The following is a 24,191-nucleotide window of genomic DNA, read 5'->3' as shown; positions in this document are numbered from 1 at the left end:
AAAAAACAGAATCTGATTGGTATCTATAAAAAAATGTTAACTAAAACCTGGGTTCCTACTAAGGAACTCAATATCTCCTGGAAGATAGCAGAAGCCTGGCCTTGGCCCTACAGGATCTGTTCTTAAGATAAGATAAAAGATCAGGTCAAGAGCTTCTTCAGACCAAACTGAAGTATTTTGAGAGCAATTTAGAATGTCAAGAGAATTCCTAAACTGCCTAGCACTTAGGACTAGAACTGGCAAATTTAATACTATGAAATGTGGGGTCAGACAGAAAGAAGTGGGTTTAAACTGAAGCTCTACCAACTGACTTTGTGAAACAACAAATCTTTTGGAGTCAGTTTGTGTATCCACGAAATAAAAGTACCGACCTTGAACTTTTAGAACACATATGTGTTTTTATACATATACATGCAAAAAGGTTCATATGTTTCTATGTGTATCTTGCATAGACAGGTACTAAGATACAGATACGGCAGGGGAACAGAGTCCTTGCTTACTTCCTAAAAACAACTATTCTGATTATGACCCCTTTTACAGTCAGATCCTCTAAAGTGGTCACTAGCCCCTGGGTTCTCATAGCTAAATTCCTTCGGTAAATGACTGTCTAAAAAATAAACTAAACTAAAAAATGACTGTTTTGTGCCGCAAAAGAAACTTTTCTGAAGGAAATCCAAGCGGTGTAGAATATATTATTACATTGATACAGCGACTCTGGTGAAATTTTAATTTTATGTGCCACCCAAACACTGACAACAGTATAAACAAACTTATGTATCTTAAAATTAAAAAATTATAACCAAATATTTTTCAGAAAAATATTTAGAAAATGAATTAAATCAAATGCTTTCATAGTCCCAGTTGAAAAAAATTAGATAACAGATAAAAACTCACGGTACTACCTCGTGTATCTGGGTTTATCCAGGATGTTGCACAGTGAATTTTCAAGGGACACCCATTAAAAACCTTTGAAAAACATGCACCCATCTGGAAAAACAAATAACTTCTATGAGACACTGACAAACAAATGTCCTTAATACAACATGTAAAATGCAATCATTTATTTTAATATGGGAGAACATTCTGAAATTACTACGACCTTCAAACTTACAGAAATAAAATGTGTTGAATCAGTCATCAGCCTAACTTTTTACAGAATATTATTTTTTTCTAGGCTATTATTATAAATTTTTTGGTAGCACAAAGTTTCTAGATGCAACAATGAATTTACTTGAGAGGAAAAGAAAAATTCACTCATATTTTATTGTCTCTTTTCAAGTGAACAAAGCAATAATAGTGAACAATTCTGCCTAATAATTTGCTTATAAGAATATCATTGACATGTTCCATATCAAAAACATTACAATATTCTCTGGTAAGAAGAAAACCATAATTTCCATAAAGATATAAAAATGTCTCATTTGGTTTCATGATAAAACTGGTATCAATCATTACATTTCATATTATAAAAGAGGTGTAGTTGATTTGAAATTCATGCATGTGGTGCTTCAAACTCAAAAACATATAGACTCTTTTGTCTTTGAAAAAAAAAAAAAGAACAATCTGATTATTTCCCTTGGTAAGATTCACTAGAAAGTTTTATTCTTTGATGTTCTTATTAATTTATCAAGTCCACTTAAAAATCTTTCAAATAAATATAATTACACTTGAATTGTACATTATATTCTCAAAGGGCAAAATGTTAAGTTTTGAAATTATCATTTTGATTAAATACATAAGGTTTGCATTTATAACCAACTATTTGAAGAAAAATTAGTACAAAAATATCTGGCCAGAGGAAACTTCTGTATTTGCCAGTCTGTTCTAAATTAACATAACAGCACTTTGTAGCACCTTATCAAATGTGGAGGCAACATACTCAGAACACTCTGATATCATTAACATAAAATAATCATGACAAAAACCTTAACATTTCCTTTTTAATGACAGAAATGTATCAATCAATATTTTTAAAGATTTAAGTACCAAAAAGAACGACTTGGGTTGGCAATATCATCAGGTGGCCAGTGACCAATGATGTAGGGCTGAAACTGTATCACTTAAGAAAATCAAATTAATACCTTTTAAGAAGACTAACAAAATGTGTATGTTAAGGTACTGCTAACCTCTAGAAATCCAAGTGGCAAGTCAGGACCAAACAATTGGTCCCAACCTTAAGTTAATTTGTATAGTTGGATCTTATCTGTCATTCCACTGTTACCAGCTTTTCCCTGTCAAATTACACACCTGAAGTAAGAGCTTTATCTTATGGCCAAATGGTAAGTTTGCCTATTATATTTCTTTGTTATAAGTATATATATGCTAGGTAATATAAATGTTATTTAAAAATTATATTTTAATTTATAAATTAGTATTCAAATTATAATTTTAAATATTTAAAATTTAAGTATCATATGTAAAAGTAGAGGTGGGAGGTAAAAAAACTAGAACTAAGGACAGCTAAATGTTACATGAGGTTTTAGATTATAGATTTTTAGTGATGGAAATATAGCTCTCTCCATACTAATCTAAACTTATACATTGACTTAATATAATTTTAATACTATAAAGGAAGCATGATCATATTATTCAGCACTCCCATTACATGAGATCAGTAATGTTGAAAAGACATCTGCTTCCTTTTGTTTATTGTGGTACTATTCATGACAGCCAAGATAAAGAATCAACCTCAGTGTCTATTAACAGATGGATGGGTAAAGAAAATGTAGTGCATATCCAACATGGAATTCTATTTGGACTTAAAAAAAGAAAATCTTACTATTTATGATATGTGAACCTGGAAGACTGCTAAGTGAAACAGGCTAGAGAAGGACAAGTACTGCATTAACTTCCTTATAACTAGATAGAATATCTAGATAGAAAAAAAGTTAAACTCATAGAAGCAGAAAGCAGAATGATGGTTCTCAGAGGCTGAGGGGGAGAGGAGAGGACTGGGGAGATCTTAGTCAAAAGACTTGAAGTTTTAATTAAGAGAAATAAGTTTAAGAGATCTATTGTAATCATGGTGACTACAGTTAACAACAATTTACTTGAAAATTTTATTAAGTGTAGATTTTTGAATACTCACTCCAAAAAATAACATATAACACATATGTAAAACAGCTTGACTTAGCCATTCCACAATGTATACAAATATTAAAATATCATGTTATATACTATAAATATTAAAAAATTTCCTTATTAAAAACAATTTTAAAATATGAGGAAAAATGGACAACCTGGTCTAACTAAAACCAAAAATAAACAAAACCCAACCTAGGTGATGTCAGACATCTAAATTCTAGGGACATCTAAATAGGGTTGGGTGTTTTGTAATCTTAATGACCAGGATCTTTAATGTCATTTTACTCATGGGCAAGATCAAGGACTTAGGTCAGATGCTGCTCCAATATGTCTTCTAATTTAAAATTCTGTTTTTTTTTTTTTTTTTTGGTACTAGGGATTTAACCTGGGGTGCTTTATCACTGAGCCACCCTCTTGGTTCTTTTTATTTTTTATTTTGAGACAGGGTTTCACGAAGTTACATAGGGCCTTGTTAAATTGCTGAGGCTGTCCTTAAACTTGTGATCCTCCTGCCGCAGCCTCTCAAAAGCTGCTGGGATCACAGGTGTGTGCCACCACATCCGATTAAAATTCCACATTTTTGATAACTGAAAACATGCTACAAAAATGTCATAACTACTTTGTACTCTCTAGAATATCTATGTGGCTTTTCCACATTTCTTTAAAAGAGCTGCAAATGGGATATCAACAAATTTTGGAATCAAGGAGCTTTAAAATGTCAAATTCATCATAATCTTAGTTTGAAAGACTATTTTTCAGATGCAATCACAAGTAACATTTAAATTAGCAATCTTATAGATAATAATGAGTTTTTTTTTTTTGGTTTGTTTGTTTTTTTGGGTAGTACTAGGGACAAACCCAGGGCCTTCAACATGCTAAGCAAACGCTCTACTACAAAGCTAAACCTCCAACCCTTTTAAAATTTTGAGACCGGGCTTCCTTAAGTTGCTCTGGCTGGTCTTGAATTTTTGATCCTCCTGCTTCAGCCTCTTGAGTAGCTGTAATTACCGTTGTATGTCACCATGGCTATGAAAGTTCTTTTAATAGGATATAAATCTAACCTAAGATATACTTTTGAGCAATTACTTATCATTGGCTATAGTCTGAAAACAGCTAATGTCATAATTTGTACTTACATGTACTTTAGGTGTTGGGGGAAGACCATTGCTAATAGGCTTCTAGAAAAAGAACACATACATGATTATATACATAGATTTCTTGCTGCTGTTTGGCATAAAACAATCCTATATTTCAAACACATTTATCTAATAAAATACATGAATCTATTCTCTTTGGAAAAGAAATCATTATAGGGATAATGTTTGAGTTTCCTATAATCCCTTCCATAGTCCATTTACTTGTAGTACCTGCCCCCACCAAAACCAGTTTTATGTGTATCCTTTATTTAAGCAATTACATATACTCATGTATTTACACAGCTTTCTAAACCTTTTTTTTTTTTCAGTGCTGGGGATCAAACCCAGGACATCATGCATGCTGGGTAAGTGTTCTACCACTGAGCTACAGCCAACTCACTTCTAAACTTTTTGGTGTACATTTACATAAATGTTCCCACATAAAACACCACTTTTCTATGTTTGGACTTGGCCTTAAAATGGTCTTGGAACATAATTTTGCATCACTCATATGGCCTACTTCATTTATTTTAACTACAACATGGTTAACTACAATACTTTATAACTTAATTGTTATTGGATATTTAGGAATTGGATATTTAGGATTTTCAATTTTTTTCTATAAGAATAATGATGAAGTGAACACCTCTACTTAACCTTCTTAGCACTGTGTGATTTTAAAAAAAATTATCAGTCTTTATTTACTGGTAGGAAAACTAGGAAATGTCATGAAATAAGAAATCTACTGTATAATACATAATATAGACAAAGATCTTGAAAAATAATGGATGCCTCAGCTATTATTTCCCACCTTTAATCAGAATATTATTCATTTTTAAAGAAGATGAAAAATTACCCATATTAACCATATAGAAAATAAACCTCATTAACTTAACACTATCTAACCTCTTTGCATTTCATTAACTATTAACTAATTTTATGTACTTCAGAGCATAAAATTTGCTGTTTTTGAATGGTTTCATATTTCCTTAAAACAGTAAATAAAATAATTTTCAATCTGGAAAACATAATAACTAATGCCATTTGGTTTTAAGCAGATCTGTACCTTAGTAATCAAGCTAAAGACACAGCAAGAAAACAATGACATTATTACTTGAAGGTTGTCTCGGTCTACCGTTTACCATCTAGTCAGACACTTGTATTAATTCCAGCAAAAATTCATGGATCAACTTCCAAAGCATATTAAATAAAATGCTAATATATGGGACAGATGGAACAATGGCAGAAGAACATCTTATTTAATAATTTTTGAGCTAATAAAACAATACAGAAGTGGGGCCCCTTGTGACATTTCTTACTTTGGTAACAAGATCATTAATATATCAATTTTATACTCATGGCATACTGTATGGGTAAGAGAATAAAATAAGCAAGAGAGCTCCACAATAAATTTGAAATAAGAAACACTGCATGGTAACTTTCACAGGCACAGAGTTCCATAACTTTCCAGGAAGTTTAGTTGTCCTTCATAATTCATCACTACTACCAGTTAGGTCAGCTTACCAAGAGCACCCTACAAATGGCTCTTACCGTGCCTTTCTTATGATAACTGTTTACGCTGTGAATGTTAACAGGGATAGTATAAAGAAGGCAACTGTGTATTCACTATGTGGTGAATTCCTTGCTTTCCTTCATGGCTTCTTTAGTCTTTTTTTTTCAGTTAAAAAAAAAAAAAAAAAGCTTTTCTAAGAAGTCTGAATCTTCGAAGGACAGCTCATCTCCTGGTAAAAGCTGGAGAGTCCCATCAGCAGTTAAAAATGTGAATGGCATATGATTTGCCCAGATTGAGTCAGGAAGATATATACAATTTAAACAGACCAATATCAAGTGAGGAAATAGAAGAAGCCATCAAAAGCCTACCAACCAAGAAAAGCCCAGGACAGGATGGATACACAGCCGAGTTCTACAAGAGCTTTAAAAAAGAACTAATACCAATACTCTTCAATTTATTTCAAGAAATAAAAGAGGCGGTAATTTTAAACTCATTCTATGAGGCCAATATCACCCTGATCCCCAAACCAGGCAAAGACACATCAAAGAAAGAAAACTTCAAACCAATATCTCTAATGAACATAGATGCAAAAATTCTCAATAAAATTTAGGCAAATCGAATACAAAAACATATCAAAAAGATTGTGCTCCATGATCAAGTGGGATTCATCCCAGGGATACAAGGTTGGTTCAACATACGGAAATCAATAAATGTAATTCATCACATCAACAGACCTAAAGATAAGAATCATATGATCGGGCTGGGGATGTGGCTCAAGTGGTAGCGCGCTTGCCTGGCATGCGTGCGACCCGGGTTCGATCCTCCATACCACATACAAACAAAGATGTTGTGTCCGCCGAAAACTGAAACAATAAATAAAAAATTCTCTCTCTCTCTCTTAAAAAAAAAAAAAAAAAAAAAGAATCATATGATCATCTCAATAGATGCAGAAAAAGTATTTGATAAAATACAGCACCCCTTCATGTTCAAAACACTAGAAAAACTAGGGATAACAGGAACATATCTCAATATCATAAAGACTATCTATGCTAAGCCCCAGCCAACATCATTCTAAACAAAAAAATTGAAGGCATTCCCTCTAAAAACTGGAACAAGACAGGGATGCCCTCTTTCACCACTTCTATTTAACTTGAAACACTGGCCAAAGCAATTAGATGAAAGAAATCAAAGGGATATGTATAGGAAAAGAAGAACTTAAATTAGCACTATTTGCTGATGATATGATTCTATACACAGAACACCCAAAAAAACTCCACAAGAAAACTTCTAGAACTAGTAAATGAATTCAGCAAAGCAGCATGATATAAAATCAACACCCGTAAGTCAAAGGCATTTCTGTATATCAGTGACAAAGTCTCTGAGAAGGAAATGAGGAAAACTACCCCATACACAATAACCTCAAAAAAAATAAAATACTTGGCAATCAATTTAACAAAAGAGGTGAAAGATCTATACAGAACCCTAAAGAGAGAAATCAAAGAAGACCTTAGAAGATGGAAAGATCTACCTTGCTCTTGGATAGGCAGAATTAATATTATCAAAATGACCATACTACCAAAAGCACTATACAGATTTAATGCAATTCCAATCAAAATCCCAATGGCATTCCTCATAGAGATAGAAAATGCAATTATAAAATCCATCTGGAAAAATAAGAGACCTAGAATAGCTAAAGCAATCTTTAGCAGGAGGAGAAAAGCAGGTGGCATCGCTAAACCAGACCTTAAACTATATTACAGGGCAATAGTAATAAAACCAGCATGGTATTGGCATCAAAAGAGACTGGTAGACCAATGGTACAGAATAGAGGACACAAAGACTAACCCACAAAATTACAATTATCTTATATTAGATAATGGTGCCAAAAACATGAACTGGAGAAAAGATAGCATCTTCAACAAATGGTGCTAGAAAACTAGAAATCCATATGCAACAAAATGAAATTAAACTCCCATCTCTCACCATGCACAAAATTTAACTCAAGATGGATCAAGGACCCAGGAATTAAACCAGAGACTCTGTGTCTAATAGAAAAAAAAGTAGGCCCTAATCTTAATTATATGGGATTAGGCCCCAACTTCCTTAATAAGACTCCTATAGCACAAGAATTAAAACCAAGAATGAATAAATGGGATGAAATCAAAGTAAAAAATTTCTTCTCAGCAAAACAAACAATCTGTGAGGTGAATGGAGAACCTGCATCCTGGGAGCAAATTTTTACTCCTCACACAACAGATAGAGCACTAATCTCTAGGGTATATAAAGAACTCAAAAAAGATAAGCACCGAAAAAACAATCAACAAATGGGCCAAGGACCTGAACAGACACTTCTCAGAAGATGATATACAATCAATCAACAAATATATGAAAAAATGCTCATCATCTCTAGTAGTTAGAGAAATGCAAATCAAAACTACTCTTAAGATACCATCTCACTCCAGTCAGAATGGAAGCTATTATGAAGACAAACAACAAGTATTGGTGAGAATGTGGGGAAAAAGGTACATTGCTGGTGGGACTGCAGATTGATGCAGCAAATATGGAAAGCAGTATGAAGATTCCTTGGAAATCTGGGAATGGAACCACCATTTGACCCAGCTATCCCTCTCCTCGGCTTATACCCAAAGGACTTAAAAACAGCATACTACAGGGACACAGCCACATCAATGTTTATAGCAGCACAATTCACAATAGCTAAACTGTGGAGCCAACCTAGATGTCCTTCAGTGGATGAATGGATAAAACATGTGGCATATATACACAATGGAATTTTACTCAGCAATAAAAGAGAATAAAATCATGGCATTTGCAGGTAAATGGATGGCGTTGGAGAAGATAATGCTAAGTGAAGTTAGCCAATCTCAAAAAACCAAATGCCAAATGTTTTCTCTGACACAAGGAGGCTGACTATAGTGGGGTAGGGAGGGGGAGGATGGGAGGAATAGATGAATTCTAGATAGGGAAGAAGGATAGGAGGGAAAGAGAGGGGGAAGGGGAATTAGTAAGGATGGTGGAATGTGTTAGACATCATTATCCAAAGTATATGTATGAAGACACGAACTGGGTGTCAACCTACTTTATATACAGAGATATGAAAAATTGTGGTATATATGGTAATAAGAATTGTAATACAAAAAAAAAAGTACAGGTGTAGAGACATGAATTGGCATAAACATACTTTATATACAAAGATATGAAAAATTGTGCTTTATATGTGTAATAAGAATTTTAATGCATTCTGCTGTCGTGTATTTAAAAAAATAAAATCAATTAAATAAAAAAAAGTGAATGGCAGCCTCATTCAGTCCCTTCTAATGAACAAAATTTGTGAAAGCCAGATAGAGAGGCAAAGTTTTCAAGTCTTCTTACTTCATAGAATAGTGGAGTGTCAATCAAGTTTCTTTTGATGTTGAATTTTTAGTTGCCTCTGATAGAGATGACCACTGGGCAGCCTACCACCTCAGTCCAGCAGAAGTAGAGAGGCTACGGCTTTGCAGGCAGCAGAGAGAGGCCGAGAAAGTGGCAACTGTAGTGCAGAACCCAGATATGGCAAGTGCAGTCCAGGTGTGCACAGAAGTGGGAGGTGGCATAAGTCACTGTGGACATACACATCAGTGAGACAGGGCTCAGGGCTGGCAGGGAGACCCTGGGTCACAACAGCAGCAGCATGCCCACCTCCTCCAAGGGTTCAAGCTTTGTGGATGGCCATGAAGGGATTTTTTAAAAGGGTATTCTGTGAAAATGAAACTCCTGGTACATGGGATCGGTAACTTTTACATTTTAGCTGATCTGATGTCCATATTATATCACACTCATCAGCAATATTATGAAGACAAGTAAAAAAAAATGCTTTCTCATGCGTTTTTCATTAATTTGGTGTCAACAGTTAAATGGATGGCGTTGGAGAAGATAATGCTAAGTGAAGTTAGCCAATCTCAAAAAACCAAATGCCAAATGTTTTCTCTGATATAAGGAGGCTATTTATAGCAGCACAATTTTTTGTTGTTAATTTATGTTCTCTGATGATAGATGTCTTCCACTGATCAGGATTCAATTTTTTATAAATATTTAAAATTTTTCATGTCTTATGATTCCTAATAAATAATATACATTTTAATAGTAATGCCATAGTGTTTCAATTAACACTTGTGACAGGAACAGCTGTTAAGTCTAATTTCATCATTTCTGAAATGATTCCTCGCTTGCTAAAAAACAATCATAATATTTTCCCTTTGTTAGCTATTGCCTCTGTGTAAAAGCAACTATATCAACTGCATCACCCATTATGTAACCTGTAGTTAGAAATCTGTCCCGGAGTACAACCTATAGCTTTCTTTATGTCCTTATTTTTCATAATTTCTCAGATTATCAAAGGTATTTTCCTTTCCACTTTTGTGGTGCTAGGGATCAAACCCAGGGACTAGTGCATATAAGGTAAGGATTCTATCACTGAACTATAATCCCCAGCCCTGTACACAAAACTTTTTTTTTTTGAATATTTATTTTTTAGTTGTAGTTGGACACAATACCTTTATTTTTTTATGTGGTGCTAAGGATCAAACCCAGGGCCTTGCATATGCAGGCGAATGGTCTACCACTGAGCCAAAACCCCAGCCCATGTATGCAAAACTTTTGAGAGTTATTTTGTGCATAGTCACGAGAATACTTGTATGAAGAACACATTTTAGAATATCTACTTATTATAATAAACATACTAAAATATCAACACAGCAATTATAAAATATACAACTGGTATAGTTTCACTAAGTGTAAGTGTGAAACTAAATAGTGAAAGGGAAACAAGTACAAGAAGAACTTATAAATGCAAATACCCACTGGCACATCTTTCTTCTCTTTCCTGGAAAGGTTTGTGCCTCGATGTTCATTCTGTTGCTGATATAAAGATCCATCTCGTTCACCATTTAACTGGAAGGAGCCCACTCCATTTCCTTCAATAAGATGTTTAAATATATTGATAAACTATTAATTTTCATTAAGAAAATTATCAAGTAGAAAGAAAAGTATTAACTCAGAGACAGTTTCATTCTTCATTTGAGATCAATCAGAGTATTTTAGTATTGTAGGAAGAAGTTTTTATATACAATGTTCTTTACTTAAACTTCTATTTGTGGTATATTAGGCAAATTTAAATTCAGGTTGTATCTATAATTTGCTTTAAAAAGGCAAAAAATGAATACTAAATGCATAACTACTTTCACGAAAGGGGCAATTTATATTATGTTATCAAGAAATCTTAGTTGCTCTTTCTTAAATTATTTCTTTTGTATAAGACAGAAGAAAAACAGTGTTAAAAACTTTTTGTGGTGCTGGGGAAAGAAATTGATTATCTTCCTCAAACAACTCTTTCCAGTATTAATGGTATGCAATACCCAGCAAACAAGGATCATCATCTTTATAAAAATGATTAAAGGATATAAAGAAATTAAACAAAGTACCCTCCTCTTTTCTAAAACAGGAGTAGCCCGGAACCCCACCACCACCAAAAAAAAGTTTCCTTGCTTATTCATAGTTTAATTTCTATTGCTTATATACTGTAGATAAATGATGAAAGGGCATAAACCAGGTTCCAAAAAAGGGGCGGCTAAATATGAAATGATAAGTAAGGGGCAAAATATTTCAGGACTAGATGATAGGGAACCCTTTTATTAAAAACACTGAATTATGAAACAAAGATTTTCAAAAAACATCTCCTTTAGCCACTGCTTCTTTTCTCTCCTGCCTCAAAGAAATTCAAAATAATTTCTTAAAATTTTTTTTTTTCTTAACATTTTACCACTAGCATGAAAACCTGGTAAACCCTCCTCCATTACCTAAAGCAACGGGCTTTTGTGGCGGTAATCGGGGAGGTGGTGGTCTTGGTGGAACATGGGATGGTTTTGCTGGGCTCCCTGACATGGGACATCTCTTGATTGTTCCTTGATTATCTTCCTCAATAGAATGGGTTTCCTGTGGTATGAAGATGGACTTAGGCTGAAATAACACAGAAAAGAAGACCAATGATTAAATGTGTAATTATTTTCTTGAAGTAAATGTTATATTTCAAATTGTGTTTACCAGATGAGTTGAGGGTACTTAACTATCTGATTCAGGTTACCTTATTGTTTTAAAAATATCCTAAAAATGGACACGAATATGTGTCAAGTTTTGCAGCTGTGCAAAAAAAGGGGGAGGCTCTCTACGTCTTTTTATTAATTCTTTTTTTTGTGGGATGGGGACCAGGAATTGAATTGAACCTAGAGCACTTAACCACTTAGCCTCAGCTTCTTGAAGCTACTGGAATTACAGGCATGTGCCACCATGCCTGGCTTCTTATTAATTCTTCAAATCTTAAAAACAGTCCTTTTGATAGCCTCAAATTTAAACAAATCTCTGTATGAGTCTTACAGCTAATGCAAGCTCAGCTCCTCATCAAAGCTAATCTAAATTGTCCCTTAGATGACTCAGTGTCTTTATGTTGATGCTTTTTTTCAGATGAGGGATAGAAGATATATATATTAAGGTGCTCTCAAGTTAAAGAAGGCAGCACCACAATAAGGGATACCTGAAAAACTTTTTGTGAAGACAATGGAAAAAACTCCAGTCAGATAAAGGGTTAGAAAATTTATAAACTTTTAAAAATATGCCCATTATTATTATTATTATTATTATTATTATTAATCATTATTACTTTTTGTGGTGCTGGGGATTGAACCCAAGGGCTCTGTGCATGCAAGGCAAGCACTCTACCAACTGAGCTATATCCCCAGCCTCAACATGCCCTTTATATAAAGATTGCTCAGCACTTATTTCCTTGAAATTCAGATCTCTATACTTCTGCTAATTTAAAGCTAAACAGGCAAGCACAGCATTATTTACTTGTGTGAATCAAGACTTTCCTCAGAAGTATAAAAAGGAAACAAAATACAGCAATGAATTTGATGCCAAGACTGGTAACAATCCAGCTCTCATTTATAATACCCTGATTTTAAACTTTAAACCAAATTATTTTATAATTAAAATGTGCAATGCATATGAATTTATAAAATAAATTTATAATATCACTATCTTTTTAAAATATTTGTATTTTAGTTGTAGTTGGACACAATACCTTATTTTATTTATTTATTTTTATGTGGTACTGAGGATCAAACCTGGGGCTTTGCCTGTGTTAGATAAGCACTCTTTTATCGATGAGCCACAATACCAGCCCATATATTACCACTATTTATATTAACTGATTTTATCCTGTAAGAAACCTATCAATTGCAGTTATTTTTAGTATTTTATGATTGTTTTGGCACAGGCTTTTGATGTTAATTTTTTTTGAAAGTTACTGTTTTATTTTGTATTTTAAATTTATGATCTTTTCCTGAAAATTAAATATTTGTGAGGATAAATTACCATCCTACTAACTATTTTCAGGGATCAGTTAGTAGACTGCAGATTTTGAGATTAAAAAATATTAGAAAAAACATGCGTTTTTCTAGCCCAAGTGAAATAACATTAATCTATCAACACACTTATTTTCACTGTGAAAATTTCTAAGACGTAGAATGAGTACTAAATGACAAGTTGGGTATTATCTTAGATCACAGTTAGCAACTTCCTAATTTTTCTTTGTGGGTCACAAATAAAAATAATCTAGTGTAACTACAATATTAAAGTGGCAGAACAATAACACACACACACACACACACACACACACACACACACAGATTTCAAATTGAGAAATAAACTTGTCTACCTTTGGTGGCAGAGGTGGTGGAACTTTTGCTTTCATGGTTGAACTAAAAACACAAAAAGTTTAGAATCAGCACCCTTTATTTTACACATAAATCATCACTAAAATGTAATTATGTTTTCAAATCTATATGGAAGAAAAACCTGCAAAAACAAGTACCATTTTCTAAGATTGTGAGTTTTTACCAAAATATTCTGTGAAATGTTTAAGTTATGTTGAATGAAGTATCACTCAGAAGTAATTGGGTAGATATGCCTCTTGGTTTCAAATACTATAACCCAAACTGGAAAAGGTGAATAAAATTCCAGTTTATTTCAATTAAAGGAAAATAATAAAAGAATATAAGCAGCACCTGGTAGAGGAAAAAAAACGGTATAATATAAATTACATCATAATCTTCATTTGTGTTATTTTGTTTGATATAAAATATCTTTGATGAACCTCATCAAAGGTGATATATGTGGCTCTATGAAATGATAGGCAGAATTTGAATGAAGCTAAGATTCATTAAAACTCAGGATAAGTTTCAGAAACAGAAAAAATTAAAGATATCCAGAAAACACCTCAGATGAGGACCCTGAGGCCCTGAGGTTAAGTGACCTGACTCAGAGTCAGATGATAAGGTGAAGAGGAAAAACCCACGCCCAAAAGCTTGTCAGATGCTCCTCTCTACCTGAAAACTGCATCTTCTTTATCAAACAAAACAAACAAAAATTATTAAATTTAAGGACTTAGAGGTAATACACACATAGTAGTAAAAATATTCCCCTTTAAAAATTCACACATATATCTAAAGTGTTTCTTTGAAACATATTCAATGAAATTGAATCAAGCATAAAATAAGCTTCTTTGTAGTTGTAGTAATTATAGCAGCTAGCAATTACTAACTTCAATAAAAAATTGTTTTTTTCCTAAGTTGTTATTAACTAGTGTGTTATCAACTGAAATTGTGTCTCCCCAAAGTTCACATGTTGAAGTCATTTTTTTTTTTTTTTTTTTTTAAAGAGAGAGAGAGGAGAGAGAATTTTTTTAAATATTTATTTCTTAGTTTTCGGCGGACACAACATCTTTGTTTGTATGTGGTGCTAAGGAACGAACCCGGGCCGCATGCATGCCAGGCGAGCGCGCTACTGCTTGAGCCACATCCCCAGCCCACATGTTGAAGTCTTAATCCCCAATGTGACTGTACTGGAGAAAGGGCTTCTAGGAGGAAACTAAAGGAAGAGATATTGCCCTCCTCCCTCAGATGTGCACACTCTGAGGAAAGGCCAAGTGAAGACATTGCCAGGAGGCGGCCACCACCAGGAACCAAACTGGCTAGTACCTAGACCTTGAACTTTCCAGCTTTTGAAACTGTGAGAAATAAACTTTTGTTGTTTAAGCCACCCAGCCTAAGGTATTTGTTTGGGGAAGCCCAAGCTGACAATAATAACTGTGACAGAAACAAAGGAAAGCCTGTGGTATGGCCCATGATACTATATTACTAATTATGTTAAAATTATTGTTAGATTTAAGAAATCAAGTCAAATGACCCTTTTTCTTTTTACCAAAGAAGAGAAACAAAACTTACTGTTTGGATTCATCATCATCCCCCTCATCATCTTCTAAGTGTGCCACATGTCCTCTAAAAAAAAAAAAAAGGATAATGCTACAGTTTTACCGAAGAGCTTAAGAAGAAATTCTTGAAAAGACAGGAAGGGCTTCTGCAAGACAGAATTTTATTTCTATTTCTTTACAGGCTAGAGTAAGTTAGAACAGACTTTTCTACATGACAGACCAGGGAGCAAAATGACTTTACTCATCTGTGACATGAAGTATTGAAAGCTTAACTAAAAATTAAATTACCGCTGATGCAATTCTTCTTCAACAGACTTCAGAAGACTCCTTAAAAGGAAAAACAACAAAAAAACTAATGTTAACAAATAAGCAAAGGAATATTATGTATATATTTTTATCATTTTAACCTTACCCATAATTTTTTAAGATTCACTTTTTTACCATTTACTGATAATTTGCTACAATGATAACCTCTGTACCATAAAACAAATCATAGTTAATGAGACAGCTCTATTTTCTGTGCTAATGTCTTTGTAAATGTTAAATGAACAAATTAAATCCTAATGTTTATTGAAAAATGCCAATTCAAACAGAAGACAACTCACCATGAAATGTCACAACAGTACTGACAAAACAATAATTGCAGGGTCATTGTCAGGGGTTTGTTTCCAGGATCAAATTTTACCTGGAATATTATACCTGACACCTGAAATTATATTTTCCTTTTCTTAAAGTAAGGAAGGTGACACACTCTGAAAAAAGTCATGCTCTCAGGCAATCCTACAAAATGAAGCTCAACATGTTGGATCTCTCTGCAGAAGCATGCATGCATGTGATGTGAATACATGAATGTAGTAGCACTTTGCTTTCACGGAAGACACTCACTTACCTGAAGGCTCTGTTCTCCAGTGGTGCACTGGCAAACACATTTACACTTTTGGGAGACTAAGCCTGTATCAGACCAGGTGTGAGGATTTTACCATTAGGAACAGTATATAAAATTTTAATTTTCAGGAATGTAAGAAAATTTGAGACATTCCTGAAGTTTTCCTTACTTCTTTTCACTGCAAGTTCATGTAGTAATACCACCTACTTTAGACTCTTTGAGCAAAAAAACTCAATAACCTCCTCAAAGCTACAGTTTCTGAAAAATACTGGGGTAAGAGGGGTTCAGCAGGAAATTTACTCTCTCTAAAAGCTATAAGAGTAGTTTCTAATCATGTTTTCCTCCTAATATATGGAAAAACTATCTGTAGAATTATCAAAACATAAAACTAGAGAAACTGAAAAGCATGGTTATCTACTTCAAACAATGAATAAATAGAACAGCCTTTAGCCATACAATATTTTATTAGGTCAGCTTAATAACAATATAAGTTTTAAAAAACAACAGTTATGAATCTAGAATGGAAAATGACATAGAAAAACTAATTGTAAGTTCTATTTTGTAGACAAAAAAATTGATGAACCACAGTCAATATCATATTTATAAAGCTCTCCCAGGGCCAGCTCTAGGATGGCAAGAGCTTCTGGCTAGAAGCAGTAGAGCAAAATGAGGACAGGTTTTAAACCAAGATCTCCTGAATCTAACCCTGCCCCACTTTTGAGGGCCATGTGGCCTTGGATGCATCACTTTGATTACCTCATGCTTCCGTTTCCTAATACTTTAAATGGGAATTACAATAGTACTTACATCCAAGTATTTAAAGCTAAAATGAATTAATACAGGTAAAAGCTTAAACTTAAAAGAGTCATTTAGGACACAGTAAGTACTTCATTAGTGTTTTATTATTTTTGACTAAGCAACATTTTTTTGAACTAAGTCCAGGGATCATGAAGGTCTCTTAGTCTCCTGAAGGGGTTCTACAAAGTTACAACTATTTTTATAATACACACTACCTTTCCTACTCTTAACTTACCATGAAGTCTAAGTTGTATCACGAGAATTAAGCTGTCTTCTATTAAGTCAACGTGGAGATTTGCAAAAAATATAAAACAATGCCACTTTTCCTAATATTACTTTTTTTTTTCAGGAAAAAGTAGCTATTTTTCATTAAAAATGTTAATAATGGGCTTCAACAAAAAGTTTTCTGTATTATACTGACATACATAAAATCCCTTATTGCAATAATTCACTGTAGGTTTCATGTGAGAGCTATCAGTGGAGCTATAAAGGTGGCACTAGAAAGAGGTAGCATTTGAAATGGTTTTTTAGGATGAGAAATTTTTAAAAACATAAAAAATATGTATGTTATTAAGGATGATATATTATTTTAAAATAAATTAATAAGTATCTTGAAAATTCTTTAGTTTAATTCTCAGTACCATAAATACTGACATTCATAATCCATATAAACAAAAGCAATTTGAAGTTCTCAATAATTTTTTGAGAATAATGGAATTCTGAGTCCAAAGATTTGAGAAGTGCTGCTTTAAACTATTTTACCAAATTAAACACTATGTCTCTGAGCTGTAGAGTGGGCTTGTCTATCATTTTAGAAAATGTGAAAAGTATTTTTCTTAAATAGATTTTTTTGAGGTATTTCTTTCACCAGCAGAGAATATTAAGATTTAAAAATAATCACAAACAGAACTTACTATCCTTTCACTTTCAGTTACCATATATAATTAAATTTCTACGGCACCCTAATCTTTAAATAGAAACTTAAAAAGAAAGGCTGAGTAAAAGGACTTGGAAAGGCAGCTTAGCCATGGCCTACGACTCATGTTTAGTTTTTATTCACTTATTTTAAAATATCTTACTATATGTTAAGATATTTTGTTAATAAAGTTATAGAATTCATATACTGGAGAAAAATGTGATACTGATTTATTCACCAAGATTGAGTGCTACACAATAAATAATGTTACTTATTCACTGGTCCACTTGAATTCTTCTATTATGGAACTTTTATGAAGTGAAAAACAAAATAATAATAATAAAATTGAATTACTAAGTCACTCTAATTTCTGATGTAAATTTTGATGAAAAGTTAAAAACAGAACAATGTACAGATTTAGTTCACACAGGAAAGGTGTAAAACCATCAAACTGTTTAACAGATTTAACTAGCTAAGGAATTTATGCTATAGGTTACTAAATTCTTTGAAAATCGCCTAATTGCTCCCAATGTGTATGTAAATTTCTGATTACATTTAAAAACAAGAAACTCCTGATTTCTCTAAAATTGAAGAGTTTTATACACTTATTATTCATTTCCTTATATAATCAATAAGTACTGTAAATAATGACAGCTAGTAAGTGCTTACTAAATGTGCCAAGTACTTTACAATGATTGTGCCACTTCACCCTCAGCACCTTATGAGGCAGGTACTATTATAATTCCCATTTTGCAAGAGATAGTGAAAGTAAATTTCTCAAAGTCCAGTGGTTTACAGGAAAAGCTAATTCTGACTTGGGGCTCAGCATTTACTACTACTATACTCAACTGGACCAGGAATTATATAATTCAATTTATTCTTTTCACTCTTACTTATTAAAAGAGACATCTTTTGTACTTTTGCTCTACATTAAAAACAAAATCAGAAATAAGTGTTTTTTAAAAGAATAATAATTTGTTGATTTTAATTAAATAGACAAGTTGACCCCAGTGAATCAGAATTCAAAAAAAGTGGCAGTAACCCAGTGTTAATTCCTTCTGTTAAAAGGAAACCTCTCTCTGTAACAATTCTAATCAGTTAGTTTCCACATGATTTAAAATAGGTAAAAACCCATCAATGGAAATCTGTCTGCCTGATCACCTATGGAGAATGCAGGAAATCTTGTGAATTTTAAAACACTGCCTAATCACAAGAATAAAGCAGACATATAAATACAGTAATAGAAGTGCTACATCCATGCTCATGTCACATGTATGTATATACCTATACATGAAACACAGCCAAAGGTCAGACTTTTGGCCAACCTACCTTGCCAATGATTCGTTATATAGAATACAGTTCCTTAAGCAGGGATCCAATTAATCAAAAAATGAAGGTTGGGCAAATTATTAACATTTTACCTAGCCAAAGTAACTATATACTATGAAAATGACTAACAATAAAAAATTAGGCAATGGGAATTAAGGAATTCAGAAAAGCATTTAGTGATGGGGCATATTATTTTGTATTTTTCAAGTACATAATTTAAAAATATCTTTTAAATAAACCAAAAAAAGTTAAATAAAATATTGCTTCCAAATTATTTAGTTTCTTAAGATACACCAAAATTTGCTAGGAAGTCATCAAAAATCAATGGTCTCATATTTAGAAAAGATAATTTAAAATACATAAAATATTTTGTTTATTGACTCATAATGAGATAAACTATTCTTTGTTGACTAAATAGGAAATAGTTACTACTTGGGAAAACTTAATTTTCTACCAAGGAAATTTTATAGTTATTTTACATCTTAAGAAACATAAAGGCTAAAAATAACAGAAGCTTAATAACATTATCAAGGCTAATAATACTTCTACATAAACCCTTCCTATTTAACTGAAGATCAGATTGAACCAAAATCAATACATTTCTCTAGGTTGTCATTCAAAGTCTTTGGGAAAAGATATTTAAGTAAAAAGTTAAATGTTTAGTTTATTAAAAAAAAAAACCATGATTATTTTAAACTACGCTATTTGTTATTAGTCATTATTTCTCAATTGCTTAACTTAAAATGTGGAAACATATGTCTCAATTCATCGATATAATTGAAATTATACTTTGAATTCCTAAGCTGTTTTGATTACTACAATAAACATCTACATTAATGAAAGACTTCCATTATAAATTAGTTTTTACAATGATAATTAACCATGAATTCAGGAAATGACAAGGGGAAGGGCAGAGGACAGACTCCCATCTGTTAACTCTGGTGTAAACTCAATTTGTAAGCTACCTCTTTACCATTGTGCACCCTATCACTAAGATGGTGCCTTGTACAGAGTAGGCACTGACTGCTAAATGTATTTCTTGCATGACCTGATAACTTTTAAGACTTCAAGCATATATTTTAACTACTATCCACTTTTTCAAAGACAATAACAGCTAAAAAGTTAAAAATATACATTTCTTAGTGTGAATAATTCCAGTGTTTTCAGTGGCCAATACATCTGGAGATGTAACAGCAAGTTTTGTATGGAATAAACAGGTTCATTCTGGAAAGAAATCAACTGCTGAAATACATATTTATCTTCAGTTGGATTATACTTGGTTTTCTCTAACAAGTAGGATAAGCAGAGTAGCTTGATATAAGAAATTTAAGTTTATCCTCTCCACTATAACAATTATTAACTAAAAGTGACAAGCAGGAAAGCACTAGAAAAAAGTTAAGGGCAAATTATAAAATATATCCACAAGCCCAACATAATTTATTGCCTTAAATATTAAAATATAATATTAAAGGCAATTGAATTATTTGAAATTTAAATTAATTTTTCAAGAACTTTACTTACTTGTTTCCACCTAAAAAGTAACTACCTTGGTGTCCGTGTCCATATTCTAATTGTAGATCCTAGTAGTGCAAAATAAAATACATAGCATCAGAGTATTATATTACATATCATGACACACTGTTATATATCATTTTAAAAAGAGAAGCCCCAGACCCTAAATAAATCTGTATTGCTATATGTTCTTAAAAAAAAAGGTACGGTAGGACTTCCAACAATAAGAGATGTGCTTGTTGTCCTGATTTTAATTATTTGAGTATTTTTCTGGGATTTTTTTCTGAATGATATATGCAAGTTTCATTTATGGCTATTGCTACTGTTATAAACATTTAAAAATTAGGTCTTTAGAAAGAAAAAAGCTGAAATGAAGTATTTATTCTCAAGTTATAATGAAGCAAAAATCAACAGAAAATAAGCAACAAAATCTTGGTTTGGTTTTGTATACAGCACCTGAAATAATTATGTATATATACACATTCACATATTTCTATTGATGCTTTGGCTGGTAATTAATTTTTTAAAAGATATAAAACTGGGTGTTATTTTTAAAGTAAATCATTTATGCAAAGTAGCACAAGATTTAAACTGCACTGAAGGACTTTTAAAGACTATTTTAAACAGTAAAACAGCAAAATTTCAAGTGGATATTAAGGAAATTCCTTGACTATTTAAATATTTTCACTGAACTTCACTGAATGCCGTGGGCTATAGAGTGTTAAGAATTAAAATTCAAAGGAATGCACAATGTTCCTGCTTTCCTCAAACAACTTCTAGAGAAAAAGAAACATGCTTTCCACCAACCATGGAAAGAATGAGGTAAAGTTACCTTTTCTCCCCTTTTAAAAAAAGACACTATTTCAAGCACCATTTTAACTATAAAATAGGGGAACTATTTTAACAGTTTAAATATATTTTACTCTCATTAGAATATGCTGGATGTATTTAAAAGTGCTTTTTATTTTACAAAGATATCAGTTGCACGATTAGGACTTGATGCAAAGCCAACAATCTCAGAGCAACATTCCAAGGCTAGAGTTATCTGCAGTCTTTTCTATTCCTCCATGGCACTTAAAAACAGATCTCCCCTAGCACTTACACTGCCTTGTAATCTATTTACAAGCCTGTAAAACAGCAGTCAGGCTACAAACTACTCAAAGAGAAAAGGTCAAATCCTCCTGCCTTCACTACAGCCTGTGGTCTAACACAGTATCTGGCAGACACTGTGTCCTGAATAGATGCTTGCTGAAATGCCAATTGTTTATTTTCCTGCACACAGACAACTTCACTCTTAAGATACACAAATATAATTAGATCACAAAATACTAAGCCTAGGAATATGAGGATTCAAAGCAATACTTTGTATTTAAGAGAAAAGCCCTTTAAAATTTAAGTACTCTAAGACCTGTCAAAAAAATATATGATGAAAATCTAAATCAAAATCTTTTAGACAAGGCTCAAGTTTTGTCTTCTTCAATATTTGTGTTCTCCCATTCATATTAATCAATGTTCTTACCAGTGACAGAAAAGGTAACACACATTATAAACAAAGATTAGTTAACTGTCACATTGATACTGCATGGAATTCTAAAAAGAAGGGACATTGTTCTCTTTAATTTATAATGATAAAAATAACTGGTACCACAAGACTGCCTCTCAAGTATTTTGCCACATAATTAAAATGATCATGACTTTATACAGCAATCTTTAAACTTTGGTATTCAGTAAAGAGAAGTACTAGTCTCTATTAATACACTTCTAAGTTCATTTTCTTCAGGGATAACTTAAGCTCTCTACCAGACCACCAATATCTCTAGCCAATATAATCTCTCAAACCTTTAATCAAATGACAGCTTCCAAAACCACACACTGTACACAGTGGACTTGACTTCTGTATAAACACAGATGTGTTGCAATATCCAGCTCAGCTGTGACAATGAGCAGGCAGGTTGATGACAATGGTTAAAAAAATAAAATCAATTGAGATCAGCAGTATACTTGGGAAGGGAAAGAGAAGTATATAAAACAACGAAAGTAATATTTCAATAGAAAACTGAGCATGGACTCATATATAGAATAACATTCGGTCCAAGAGAGATGTACACAGATCCAAGTTTGATGATTAAACATGTCAAGTTTTCAAGTCCTACCAGGAAAAGTTGAAAGGGGCTAGTTCTTTACCAACAATTTCTTCTCCTAAAATCAAGTCATGTTATAGCAACCATGGGGCAAAAACAATGTGCTAGCCATACTATCAAGTAAAGCAGCACACTAAATCCTCCTAGTATGTGTCTAATCTCATTTAATGCAACCATTATTTATTTACCTTACAGCTACTATATGACAGGAATTTGGCCAGTAAATCAGACACAGAAAGTGAGAACAAACAAAAGGAAAGGAATGAAAGTAAAACCAGGGCAGAGTTGGCAGTTATTTACATATCTTTAGGACAGTCTAAGAAAGACTTATCTAAAAGGCTTTTCAAAATGGATTTGAAAGCTATCACATGTTGGAAAAGTACTACCAAAAATATGCTTAGAAAAGCACTCAAAGTAACCCCAGATGATAGTAGTGTTTGTCCATCCTTTTAAGATAAGTAAGAATACATTGGGAGCATGCAAACATAAAAAAAAAAAAAATCAGTAGCATTAACTAGGCATCAACTTATTTATGAATAGCAATGCTTAATTACACAGTAATACCAATAATAACAAAACAGAATGAAAACATGCAACAACCTAGCAGAGATTCAACTTAAAGGCTCAAACAAAAGTTCAAGATGGTTATTGTAGCACAATTAAAGTAAATTTGGGGTTAGAAAATCCTAATGTCAGTGGTTCACTTTAATGAGTGCAGGAGTATTCCTAAACCTAAGATGGAAATTCTAAGAAAATATGGCATGAGAAAGAACTGAAAAAAGAACAAAGGAGATAATGTGGAACACTGGAAAAGGAAACATATGATCAAGAAAATCTTATTGCACTTTTAAAAAAAAGTCCCTTTGGGAGACTGCAAAGTGTATACCTGATGAGAAAACAGCAGGAGTCAATAGAATTGATACAGTGGGGTATAAAAACACAAAAGAAAAAATAATTTAGCAATATATCTTAACCAAGAAAAAAATGAGAACAGGTGAGGAGAATTGTTTTCCTCATCAAACAAACAAAAAAAAAGAGAGAGAGAGAGAAAATTATGGCATGAATAAGGTCGTTAGTGACACCTTTATAATGTGAGAGATGATTTACAGAAATAAAGAGGGAGTGAATTTAGGATAATGCAAAGAAGACGGTTTATTTCTTAAAATGTCAGAAAATCAAGTGGGGTTGGCACATTTACTAGTCATGCAGAAATCTAATAAAAGCAGAGGTCCCCCTTTGGGTCTCAAACAGAATACCTGACTTATACTGCAAATTTGGAAAAATATCAGTAAGTTTATTCTTCAGAGCAATGGTTATTTTATGTTCCTTAATAAAAATTAACAAAGTATTTTATATAAATAACTTTTGATATACTTCAAAATACAAAGTAAAACTAAGCATATTAGAGAAAAAATAACATCAACTGTTGCAGATATGTAATACAATCTCAATCTCAAGATAGTACTTCGTAGGTTAAATAACCCCCCCATTTTTGCGGGGGGGGGGGGGGGTCTCTGGGCCAAAAGTCTTGACTGACAATAATTATCACATTACAAG

The 24,191-nt window shown here is 32.7% G+C and overlaps 1 protein-coding gene across 5 annotated transcripts in view; it reads right to left on the bottom strand.

The window, feature by feature from the left end:
- The window catches only part of Map4k3 (mitogen-activated protein kinase kinase kinase kinase 3), a 106,373-nt gene that overhangs the window by 13,317 nt on the left and 68,865 nt on the right, over positions 1–24,191 (bottom strand). For 3 of the 5 annotated variants that reach the window (XM_048804505.1, XM_048804506.1, XM_048804508.1), the window contains 9 exons: positions 20,503–20,561; positions 18,982–19,014; positions 15,341–15,379; positions 15,066–15,119; positions 13,499–13,541; positions 11,586–11,745; positions 10,591–10,703; positions 4,221–4,262; positions 903–987 (listed from right to left, as the gene is read on the bottom strand). In XM_048804505.1, coding sequence (XP_048660462.1) covers positions 903–987; positions 4,221–4,262; positions 10,591–10,703; positions 11,586–11,745; positions 13,499–13,541; positions 15,066–15,119; positions 15,341–15,379; positions 18,982–19,014; positions 20,503–20,561 — 628 coding nt within the window. The remainder of the gene's footprint in view (positions 1–902; positions 988–4,220; positions 4,263–10,590; positions 10,704–11,585; positions 11,746–13,498; positions 13,542–15,065; positions 15,120–15,340; positions 15,380–18,981; positions 19,015–20,502; positions 20,562–24,191) is intronic. The other 2 variants (XM_015479396.2, XM_048804507.1) reach the window with 1 other exon arrangement.

Source organism: Marmota marmota, unplaced genomic scaffold (assembly GCF_001458135.2).
Source record: "Marmota marmota marmota unplaced genomic scaffold, marMar, whole genome shotgun sequence".
NCBI classification, from domain to species: domain Eukaryota; kingdom Metazoa; phylum Chordata; class Mammalia; order Rodentia; family Sciuridae; genus Marmota; species Marmota marmota.
This window is presented reverse-complemented; position numbering and strand designations above follow the sequence as displayed.